The sequence below is a fragment of the Humulus lupulus genome, chromosome X (assembly GCF_963169125.1).
Source record: "Humulus lupulus chromosome X, drHumLupu1.1, whole genome shotgun sequence".
Taxonomy (NCBI): domain Eukaryota; kingdom Viridiplantae; phylum Streptophyta; class Magnoliopsida; order Rosales; family Cannabaceae; genus Humulus; species Humulus lupulus.
The window spans coordinates 145,093,137-145,105,806 of record NC_084802.1 but is presented as its reverse complement, the minus strand read 5'-3'; the positions used below and the strand labels follow the sequence as shown (position 1 = coordinate 145,105,806).

At 40.6% G+C, this 12,670-nt stretch overlaps 1 protein-coding gene across 1 annotated transcript; it reads left to right on the top strand.

The window, feature by feature from the left end:
• The first annotated feature begins 8,824 nt into the window (after positions 1-8,824).
• Positions 8,825-9,422, top strand: LOC133806343 (NAC domain-containing protein 7-like). The gene is made up of 2 exons (XM_062244456.1): positions 8,825-8,984; positions 9,085-9,422. Exons 1-2 carry the CDS (start codon positions 8,825-8,827, stop codon positions 9,420-9,422), a joined length of 498 nt encoding a protein of 165 aa, XP_062100440.1.
• Positions 9,423-12,670: the final 3,248 nt, after the last annotated feature.

Below are 12,670 nucleotides of genomic sequence, written 5' to 3'. Positions count from 1 at the left end.
TAATTTTAACTATTTAGTTTTATTTATTAAAACTATGTATTAGATGAAAGAGTATTTGTTGACCCTCAAATCGGTCAACGACACGGAGTCAGATAAACGATATAAGAAGAGATGAAAACAAGAAGAAATTCAAATGGAAAGCAAACGACACAAACGATTTATAGTGGTTCGGCCCCAATTGGATGGTAATGACCTGCGTTCACTTAGTGTTCTTATTGATGTTGAATCCCAACAATGTGATCAATGAACTAGGGTTTACGAGTTTCACCAGCCTTTTGAAGATTACAACTTCGATGAATAATCACACTATATTTTTCTCTCAAAGTACAAAGATCAATAGTTCAAAAGTCCCTTCCTTGAGCCTTTTGATTCTTATTTATAGGCTCAAGAAGAGTACATGGGCTTATGGGCCTTAATTATCATTAAGATTAATGTATCTAGGTAATAAAAGAATTACAATTAATGCAAATATTACAAGATTGCACATCCAAAAGGAAGTAAATGAAAAGTATGCGACCAGACTGGTCGCACCTAAGCGTGATGCTTGATAAACCAATGACTTTCTGGTCGATGGTCAAATAGGACTCATTCACTTAAATTCGTCACGTGCCCGCCACGTGTAGGTCAATCATGCCACATAATCAGGGGCCGTTTTTGGGTAAACATTTGCCCCCCAAGTTTATTTTACTGCGACTAGTATAAAGTAAACTTAGACAACCGACCTTTCGTATGTCCTATCAAATCTGTCTTAGTCGTCCATGCCTCCTCAAAAAAAGGCAACCAATCATATCTTTGTAGTTTCCCAAAAAGTGATTTGACGGCTATTATGCTTTCACATGCCTCAAAAAATCACCCTTCATGATTACCTCTGTAACCGTGCTTCGACCAATATATATATAGCCCTTCATATTTACCTTTCACCTTTCACTTTCTATCTCCTTCTCAAGAACACTGAAGAACAGAACTCTTCGAACCCAAAAGACCCAAATGATCCCAACGATCCACAAAGCTTTTGCCCAGCCATTCATCGCCTCGGAAGTTTGCACTAATCTTCATCCAAGTAAGTTTCTCAAACTTTTTCCTCATTAGACTGCCATGCAATATTTAATTTCTGGTTTGTTTCGGACTTAGAATTCCTGAATGTTCTTGAAAAACCCATTTGGGGTAAATGGGCACGTAGATATTAGCACGATAGGATAAGGAAAAAACATGATATTAGGCTTAGGAATCAGCTTGGGAGTTAGGATTATTGATTTAGGGTGTAAAATTGAAGTAAAAATTCAATTTTTAGGCATGTAGAAAAAACTGGGTTTTTCCTGCCATTTCAGAGTCGAAAAGTTTTTCCTGAAAAACTTTTCACTTCTGCTTTTTAATCCATTTTCAAAACTGTTTGCATAGAATTTAGTGTTTTTGTTAGAATGCTGCTAGTCATATAAAAACTTAACTTTTATACACGAGCAACATTTTTCCAACTTTTCCACTTTCTTTGTCTATTGGCCGTAGATTCTCATCTCCCTTTTTCTGTTTGTAGATTTTCATGCACGACCCATGGGGAGGTGAGAGGCTAATCGATGATGACTTGCTCGCACAGTTACTCGAAGAACAAGAACAGTCGTCGCTGCTAATCCCATAAATTCCTTTTTCTCATAACCCTTCAAATAGACCTTCAACCAGTCCAAAAAACATGGGTCGGGTAAAATCCATTGCTCAGAAAAGAAAGAAAACAACCACTCCTCCTGCCAAACAGCCCCCTCCTCGGCCTGAAAAATCCTTCGACCAACCCATAAGCTGAAAACACTACTCAGTTAGAAATTCAAACAAAGGCCCAACCTTGGGACGTCCTTCGACCAGAAGTCGAATGGTACGTGGTACCTCCTAGCAACATCACAGCTAGGATGGTAGGGAATTATCTCAAGAAGTATGCACTTCCTGAGATAACCCTAATCAAGCCTACCATCAACCAGCGAGCAAACCTACCTGGGGGTGCCTTTAGTGCCTAGTTTAGATATCATATTGAAGCAGGGGAAACCTTGCCTCTCCATCCATTTTTCCAGGAGGTGGCCAACTACTTTGAGGTCGCCCCCTTCCAAATCACCCCAAATGAATATAGAGTGCTCTCTGCTCTCTATATCCTATACAGCCATAAAAAGTGGCCCATTCCTACACCACACAAGGTCAATTACTTATTTGATCTCAAGTCCAACCCCAATCACAACAACACGAGGTTCTTCCACTTTTACCACTAGGAATCTGCTCGCACTTTCCTGAGTGAGATCACCCACAAGTCCAACGTGAGGAAGTACTTCCAGGAGTACTTTTTAACTCCAAACCTGGTCACCAACAATCTGGCCTTCACTGAAGGAGGTAAATTATTTTATTCACTGGTCGCTTAATTTCCTTTATCCTTTCCGCACGTTCCTTAGAACTTTGGTATTCTTCAGGTCCATGGCGCCGACCAACTCCTACTCCAAAAATGGAGATACAAGCAGCTTCCCTTGACAGCATGATCGACATAGAAAAAAGCATCAAAGAACTGGTCATAGAGAATAATCTAAGGCTGGTTGGCTTTTGGCCCCTCACCAAGATGTGAGGGAAACAACTGTGAGGAGTGCCACTAGTGGAGAAGTTCCCGAGCAGCACCACGATGTATCACAACCTCTGAGGAGGAGGACAATCGGAGTGACTATCAGGGAACCCTCCAGCACCCCATGAGAAGCTGCTGCCCCTGCTCCTTCAGGAAAAGGCAAACAAAAGGTTTTTGAGGGCTCCAAACTCAATATTGAATCTTCAGATGAGAACGATACTTAATTCTCACTCTTAGACAATTTGCCCATTCCCTGTCATTTATTTGACGGGGATGACAACTTTAAATACACGCCTAATTTAAATTCACACTTCTTCAAGGCAGTGAGTGAGTGTAGCAATAGTACAATAAATAGTGTAGTGACCAGTAGTTGTAGCTCGGGTATCTTACTTATAATTTCCTTGATCTTATTTTCTTGATTTAGTAGATACCTCCATCCACATTATCTGACTGTTCGCTTTTATTTTGCAGCCATGTATAATGAAGATCTGTTCAAGCTTAGTAGTGAACTTGTACCCGCTGCTCCTTCGAGCAAGAAAAAAGGGAGTAGGCCACATCGAGGTGAAAGCAACAAGAACCCTCTGATGAAAAAAGCTTGGACTAGGGATCCTCCAGTGCCAGTTCCTTCTCAGGAAATCACACCTCCTCTGGCCCCCCTTGACCAGACATCTCCCCCAGCCCCCGTTAATCAGACCCCTCTTCCAGCACCTGCCGACCAGATACCTCCTCCAGCACTTGCCGACTAGACACCTCCTGATCAAACAGGAGACGCCTTGATGAGCATCGTGCTCAGCCAGACCAAGGAGAGGATGAGAAAACTATCAAGGCATTGACGCAGCCGAGAGGCCATCATCGGTACCGACTCCATGGAGGTCAACCAGATAATTAACCGTGAGCTGAATGAAATAGCCAGCGTAAGTTTCCATTTCTTGCTAAGGTTCATTTGTTTATCTTGTCATTTTCCGCCATCAGTTTATCTCTTTCTCTGATCGCAGGGAATGCTAACTATGCCTGCCAGCTGGCGTCGCTCGGGAGCCCTGATTGCTCAATATGAGAAGAGACGTGGCGAGCAGCTTTAGGCGTCCGAAGACAGACACGCTGAGGAACTTAAAGCATCCAAGGCTAGACATGCTGAGGAGCTTAAGATGGCTGTGGTGAAATACATCGAGCAACTCATGGGGGGCTGCTCATGGTATCTTGGAGAATCTCTGACACTTGTCATATTTCCAAACAAAATCCACAGAGTCTCCATTCATTTTTGGCCAGAAGTATCCTTGCCTTAGGATCTTTTTTGATAAACTCTGCCCCCCAGCGTGATCTGCACAGAAACCTTCATAGACTTCCCGGATTAATTCTTTGGCCTTTTCTTTTGAGACGCATCTTAGGAGTGGCATTGAGTACCCCCTTCGGTATCAAATTCCGCCACCCAGGATAAATCGAACAGACTGCATCTGGAAGGCCCTCGCTTTGTTTCTGTCCGTCGGCAACATTCCATGCGCCAAGTACTCAATGAAAGGTGTCGTCCACGTATCTTCTGCCTGAATTACCAGAGAGGTTTCTTCTGCTGTGATGCTTGGTGCGGACAGTCGTTTAACAGTAACTATATTCAGGGTGTCAGCATCCTTGGTACTTGCTAATTTGGCCAAAGCATCAACGTTTGAGTTCTGGCCGTGAGGTACTTGCTGGAGTGTATATTTTTCAAATTGCGCCAAAAAATCCTTTGCTTTGTTCATGTAAGCAACCATCTTTATACCCCTAGCTTGATATTCTAAAGTAATCTAATTAACCACCAACTGGGAGTCACTATAGATTTCAAGTGACTTTATATTCATGTCCCTGGCTAATCGTAAACTTGCGAGCAGCGCTTCCTACTCGGCTTCGTTATAAGACGCTGTGAAGTTGAATTTGATTGCGTAGTGGAATCGATGTCCTTCAAGCGTTACCAAAATCACTCCAGCTCCACCGTGATGTTCGTAAGAAGAGCCGTCTATAAATAACTTCCAAGAGGGAGTTTGGCTTTGACGCTCATGCTCTTCTATGTGTTCATTGTCTAGAAGCCCAGTGAGCTCTGTGACAAAGTCAGCCAGAGCTTGCCATTTTATTGCTGCTCGTGGTAAGTAGGAATTTCAAACTGCCCAAGTTCAACATCCCATTTCAATAATCTACCAATGACTTCTGGCTTCTGCAGAACTTACCATAGGGGCTGGTCGGCTAGTACTGTGATGGGGTGAGCTTGAAAGTATGGCCGTAGCTTTCTGGAGGCTAAGATCAAGCAGTAGGCTAATTTTTCAATGGGTGAGCAGCGCAGTTCTGCTCCAATGAGCCTTTTGCTTACATAATATATGGCTTTTTGCACATTTTCCTCCTCTCTTACCAAGACAGCACTAGCAGCATATTCTGTGACTGCCAAATAGATGAACAAAGTTTCTTTTTCAACCGGCTTAGATAGAATCGGTGGCTGCGATATATGAGACTTCAGAGCCCGGAATCCTGCTTGCACTCCTCCATCCACTCGAATTTCTTATTGCCCCTAAATAGATTAAAAAAATGGGACACACTTGTCCGTCGATTTGGAGATAAATCTACATAGAGCGGTGATTCTCCCGGTTAAACTTTGAACATCTTTTATCTTTGTTGGCGATTTCATATCGACTAGGGCCTTGATTTTTTTCGGGATTAGCTTCAATTCCTTGTGAGTTCACTATAAATCCCAAAAATTTCCCTGATCCAACTCCGAAGGAACACTTGAGGGGATTCAGCTACATCTGATATTTGTTCAAGGCGTTGAAGTACTCTTGCAGGTCCCCTATGTGTTTTTCTGCCTTTTTTAACTTAACCAGCATGTCATCAACATATACTTCCATGTTTGTACTGATCAACTCCTTGAACATGTGATTGACTAATCGCTGGTAAGTCGCACCAGCGTTTTTCAAACCGAAGGGCATTACTTTGTAATAGTAAAGCCCTATATCAGTCCGTAAGCTAGTGTGATCCTCATCAGGTGGGTGCATGCTAATCTGATTGTACCCAGAGTATGCATCAATGAATGATATAATCTCATGCCCTGAAGTGGCATCGACCAGCTAGTCGATCCTTGGGAGCGGGAAACAATCTTTAGGGCAGGCTTTATTAAGCTTTGTGAAATCCATGCATGTTCTCCATTTTCCATTTGGCTTGGGGACTAGTACGGGATTAGAGACCCATGATGGATAAAACGCTACCCTGATGAATCTGTTCTCCTTTAACTTCTTGAATTCTTCCTTTAGAGCCTTTGATCTGTCTTTGTCGAGCAACCTTCTTTTCTATTGCACTAGTGGAATTCTTTTATCTATGTTCAGGACATGGCTGATAACTGCGGGGTCAATTCCACCCATGTCTTTATGCAACCAGGCAAAGACTTCCTATTTTTTCTTCAAAAATTCCATTAACTTTTGCTTTGTTGATGTCTCTATGTTTTTACCGACTTTCACAACCCTGGTCGGATCTGCCTCATCGAGTTGGATTTCTTCGAGGTCCTCGATTGGTCCTACTTCTTCATAAAAATCCTCAAAGCGAGGATCTAAATCCCTATCCTCACTTTCAACAACACCCTATTTGTCGACATGCTCACCTGATCAGACTTGTGTTTCATCGGCCAGCTGCAACTCTTTTCCGACAACTTCCCTCGATCCATCTCTCTTTACCTTAGTAATCAAGGAATTATATCATTCCCTCGTTTCTCATTGGTTTCCCAGCACACATCCTACCCCTACCTCAGTTGGGAATTTCATGGCGAGGTGCCAGACCGAGGTTACAGCTCGCAGGTCGACCAGAATGGGTCTTCCAATTACAACATTGTATGCGGAAGGACAATCAACTTCTATAAAAGTAGTGAGTATTGTCCTGTTTGCCGGTGCAGTTCCTGCTGTAACCGGAAGCCTAATTGACCCTGTTGGCGCGAGCCCTTCGCCAGAAAAATCATAAATGGTTTGGTTGCATGGCTCTAGGTCCTTTACTGACAACTTCATTCTCTTTAACGAAGACTTGTACAAGATATTTACAAAGCTCCCTATATCAACTAACACCCTTTTGACCATCATGTTGGCTATCTGGACGTCCAGGGCCAGAGGGACCGAATGAGGAAATCAAACATGATGAACGTCAAGCTCAAAGAAAGTTATTAGCTCTTCCTCTATTCGAGCTTTTTCGGGAGTTCGCTCCTCCACATTTAGCATCTCGTTATCCTGGTCGTGGCGTAAGATCCGAGCGTATTGGTCCCTTTCCTTCCCACTATCTCCTACAAGGTGTGGGCTGCCACAGATGGTTAACAATGTACCTGCCACGAGAGTTGCCTGTAAAGGTGGCGAGCGTTGGCATACAGGCGCCTGCTCGTTGCCTCCTATAGCCTCTCGCTGAGAACCTCCCGTGGCTCGTACGTATCACCTTAGGTGTCCTTGTCTGATAAGGAACTCAATCTCATCCTTTAGCTGGTTACACTCATTGTTGTCATGGCCATAGTCGTTGTGGAAATGACAAAATTTCGTTGTATCCCTCTTGGAGATATCCTTCCTTATTGGCGCTGGTCGCTTGTAAGGGACATTGGCGCTGGTCGCCTGGTACACCTTCATTCTTCTCTGTCAACAAGGGTAGTATAGTTGGTGAGCCTTGGGTCCTACCTGTTTCCCTTAAGGCGCTTATTCTCGGACGTCGACGACTCAGTGTTTGCCCCTTTTCCACCATTTTTATCGCTCCCGTTGCCTTTTCCGTTGCCATTGGGTTTATCAGACCCGTTGGTGGCTTTAGCGGGATCTTCCTTTGGTCCCTTGTCTTTCAGAGGCGATTTCCCTTCGTTGGAAATCGCATCCTCGAGCTTAATGTACCGGTCTTCCCGATCAAGGAATTCCTGTGTACTCTTCACCCCATTCTTTCTTAAGTTATTCCAGAGGGGACAATGGCGCCTCACTCCAGTAGTGAGGGCCATCATTTTCCATTCATTGCCAACTGTTTTAGCCCTAGCTGCTGCTCGCATGAAACGCTGGACGTACTCCTTCAAGGATTCTCCTTCCTTCTGGCGTATCTCGACCAACTGGTTGGCTTTAGTTGGGTGCACACGGCCATCATAGAATTGCCCGTAGAATTCCTTCACGAACATTTCCCATTACACTATGCTAGCAGGAGGGAATTTAAAAATCCACTCCTGAGCGGTGTCAGATAGGGTGGCCAGAAAGATCCTGCAGAGAGCATCATCCGACACCTTCTGGATGTCCATCTGTATCTCAAACTTGTTCACGTGAGATAATGGGACCCCATATCCATCGAAATTGTGTAGTACTGGATCTTGAATTTGGCATGGTGTGTACAAATAACAACATCATAAGCCCCAGCTGCTAATGCAGCATTTCTGACTGCATTTAACTCAGATTTAGCATCAGTTGAGAACTTGTTCAGAGCAACAATAACATTTACACCATAAGATTTTGTGTTTGCTATATGCCTAGCCAAATTCACACAACCTGCTTCAACTAGACCAACATTCTCTATCAAGTAGGCATGGTCCAGGGGCATCCCAGGAACAACTGCTGGACCACCACCATGCATTTTCAAAGCTTAGAGCTTCTTTTCGTTTTGATCTAGCCAAGAAGATTGCCACTGTTTATCATACAAAGTAGCTTCATCAGCTAGCTTTTTAAAGTAATCAAAATCTTTGGTTATCCTTAATATAATTACACCAATGACTGTGGTAAAGAGCCCCACTTTGTATATAAAACTGCCTGTCTGTCCGACCACATTGAGCCCTGTTAAAACATCTACCATATACGCCATGAAGAACCCAAACATGGGAGCTCGACCTATAATAGTTTAGATTTATGTAGTGAGTGAGAAAAAGAGAGAACTGAGAAAGTGCTTTTGAGTTTCAATTCAAGTCTTAATAATACCACTGAGAAGCTCAGCCTCAGCGAGATAGGATCTCTTTAGCCATGCCCACCAAGGTATGATGGAGGTCAGAAAGAGAACTGGGTCTTCATTTGTAGATGCTTCTGGAAATAGTTCAAGAAACTTCCTCCGTTTTGCTTCTGTAATTAAATCCACACCCAAATAATTCTCTTAAATTAATGTTTGTCTGTTCTAATGTTTTTGTACCAAAAAAAAATAACATACATAAACCAATACAAGATTTCGAGTTCACCTGCCACAAAGCAGGGTGTAACATATTATTGGCTGAATTTGGAAGAAGGGAGAATACATACGTAGTTAAGTAGCATGAATACATTTTCACATGTACCACCGGCTTTCAGATTCCACCCCACAGATGAGGAACTTCTGGATTACTACCTTAGAAAAAATATTGCTTCTAAAAGAATAGATCTCGATGTCATCAAAGATGTTGATCTTGACAAGATTGAGCCATGGGATCTTCATGGTAGTATATACGTAATAATATCATCATCTTATATATATATATGTACGTAATACTTATTAACTAGAATATATATATATAAATTGATATTGTATATATGCAGAATTGTGTAAAATAGGAAGTGAAGAGCGAAATGAATGGTACTTTTTTAGCCACAAAGATAAGAAATACCCAACGGGAACACGCACAAATAGAGCAACGAAGGCAGGTTTCTGGAAAGCAACAGGAAGAGACAAGGCCATATATTCTAGGCATAGCCTGATTGGGATGAGAAAGACTTTGTTTTTCTATAAAGGCCGAGCCCCTAATGGTCAGAAGTTTGACTGGATCATGCACAGTGGTATCTCAACAAATAAAAGGGTGCAGAGTGGTATCTCAACTCAACTTAGAACACTTCCACTACATGCACAAATAAAAGGGTGCAGAGTGGTATCCAGATAGATATATAACATCACCTCACATCTCATCTCCTATACAGATAAATGATTGTCTTTCTAATCTCCTCTATTCATAATAAAGAGTCCAATATGACACAATTAGCAATCTGTTTTTAATGCTTGTGTCTTTGTCACATATACATGATTAGGAGCAAAGATTAGCAAAACAAAAACAAGTATAATGTTTGCAATTTCAATAACTAGTTGGCCGATCAACTACCATAGCTCCTAAAAAAAACAAGAGGACGCAAACTTTTGTAGGGAATCATAATATGGCTCTGAAAAATAAAATAACGGTAATGCATAGAGGCAGAGGTATATGATTAGAATGGGTAGAATGGATCATACATCAACTTGATAATATATACACACCCCATAAAAAAATCTGATTAAAAAAAAAGCTATAATAACCACTCAATTTACTCATATATCTCACTGAAGCATTCCATCAAGCAGTTATTATGCATAGGTTAAGCACACCATATCACATAAAAAAGTTGATGAAACTGAAATATGATTATAAGAAAACAGAGCATAAACAAGCAATGTAACAAGACAGAGCACACAAATTATTGATTCAAATCAAATTAGATTACTGCTCAAATAAAAAAATAAATACTCAAACCACAATATCAATAGCCTACTCATTTTTATCTTGAAACACACCATATCACATATTATTATTATCATATTTGCAATGATAAAACTAATGAAACGAAATCAATGATTCAGTGATAAACAAAACAGAAAGAGAAATTGAAGGAAAGATGATAAGTAGAGTGAGAATTAGGGTTATAATTGGGAAAAAATATGAGTGGAGAACGCAAAAGTGAAGATTCGAAGTACTTACCCACCAAAAGACAAAGTTTGTATTGATCATCTGAGAGACAGCTTCATTAGCCCATGTATCTCGATTGAGCTTCAAAATAGAATAAAAGTAAGAAATGAACACCAAAATATATGTTAAGTGAACACCAATTTCAGTCAATTTAGAAAATTCCAATGAAACACGCTACCTACCATATGTGAGCTGAACTCCTTAGTAGACTACAAGTTTACCAAGAGCCATTTGTCCTGAGAAAAGGCAGTTCCCTTTGCCTGCAGTAGCACAAACAAAGTTTTACGTGAAGAAACATAACATAAACACTTGACATTCTTATCCTCAAAAACTAACAACAGCACCATTTCCTGCCGGATTTGAATAATATCATTTATAAGAAAAAGAAAATTACAGTAAAACTAAAAAAACCATTAAAAATAAATAAATGTATAAATAGTACTAGGAATTCTCCAAATGCCTAAAAGTCCCAGTAACTCGTGGCTGATGAAATAATAAATCAAAAGGAGAATAGATAAAAATTATACCTGTACATTAAGGCATCATCATAAAGGGCTTCCCTGATAACAGGTAAAGGAGGGCGTACTTCATCTCCAACAATCGGTGCCAAATTCTTTTCGGCTTCACTGAGTCGAATCATTCTAAACCAGCATAAACAATAATGCAGAACGAGACACATAAAACAAAGAAAAATAAATACAGAAAGAAATTGATGCATCTAACATACCGAGCAGTCTGTTCGGCCAAAGCTTCAATATTTTTTGTAGGCGGAAATTGAGAAGACGATCCTCCCACTACAGTGCCGCCTTCACTGCCTATATAAAAAACCTGAATAGCCTCCTCAAGCTTCCAACTTGTGGCCTGTTCTCCCAATAAAATTCCATAAATTATCTCCAAAAGCCCAATTCTCAATCAAAATCTTCCGATTTCAACACAAACAAAATTAAATAAACCAGAAGACCAATGGAGGCAAGTACAAATTGAGAAAGAGAGATAGAGAAACCTGCAAGAACTGCCTGGCAGTCTCGGCAATCTCCAAGAACGATGAGACCACAATATCTTGAGATTTACTTGGCTCCATTTTTTTTTCTTCGTCAAGGCTCTAGTAGGAGGTTCGGTCCGAGAGAGGAGGAGGAGGAGGTGATGGGTATAGCAAGAAGAGAAAGGAGAGAAGGAAAATATGGTGGAATATGAGACAGAGAGAGAAAGAGAAGACTGGTTCGGTCCGAGCTAGAAAGAGATAGTTCGGTCCGAGCTAGGGAAAATGAGACAGAGAGAAAGAGATGGTTCGAGATATGGTTGACAGAGAAGGAAAATTTGCCTCTTTTTTTTTCACTTTGCTGCTTTTTTTTTTAACTTGCATGTGTGACTTTACAATTAACTTTATATATACAATAACTCTTTTTAAATAGTATTATAATGATGTGTTATGGTAATGGGTGTTTGGTGTAGTGAATGGGGCATCCTGAAATCCGGCGGTATGCAGTTGCCGCAATGTTTGGGGCGAAAAGTTCAAGCTCATCCTCTGAATCATATTGATCTCTTTCCTATTTTGATAGGAGTCTTTTCATTAGCTCCTGCATCTGGGCTAACCTTTCGAGGGTTTGGTCTTTGATTCCATGGTTATTTGGGGGTTGTTCAATAGCTCCCGTCCTACCGTACTGTTAAGAGTGTGTCCTAAAAGCATGTAAAGACATTTGTTTTTCTGTGAATAAATAAATACAATGGTTTATTATTATTGTTATATTTAGATTGTTAAATTATTGTTTGAATAATTTTGTAAATATCAGAAAAATTCCATATTCATTATTGAGGATGTAATCTTGTATTAGTACGAGAGAATTAAGATCACATGAATGAATAAAAATAGTCAACAACAACAAATTAAAGTTATGGAATTCTTTAATTGGAGTTGTAAGTACGGTTTACTAAGTATCATAATGATAAAAATAATCTAGATTCAGATTATGGATGTGGTAAGACATCTCGGTAAAGGTGCTTTATATAATATGATTATATATGACATGGACCGATATGAATTAAAGTCAGTTTATCCATAAATCAACTGCTGATGACGTGGCAAGGATTCTCGACACGTGGCAGACACGTAGCAGAGACACGACTCGCCTATCGACCAACATTATTTCTACACGAAGGGATCAAGTTCTATATACGACCATCTTGGGTCGTATATTTCGTTTATTTATGTAAAGATCTGAACAATTATGATGATATCTGAGAATATCTCTTCATTATGACCTGCAGATCTGATCATTAAGGATAGATATTATTTCCTAATTCATGTAACTCTTCCTGGGCCTATAAATATACAAGAGATAGCTCACGGAAGAGGGGGGGGGGGGGGGGGCTTTTTTCTTTGAGAATTATATTACTATTATCGATCATTGTATTGT

What these genes read in the sequence shown, in the direction of transcription:
- LOC133806343 (XM_062244456.1), top strand. Translation starts at nt 8,825, where the DNA reads ATGAATACATTTTCACATGTACCACCGGCTTTCAGATTCCACCCCACA. An exon ending in TGAGCCATGGGATCTTCATG is followed by an intron (nt 8,985 to 9,084) that starts GTAGTATATACG and finishes GTATATATGCAG; the next exon opens with AATTGTGTAAAATAGGAAGT.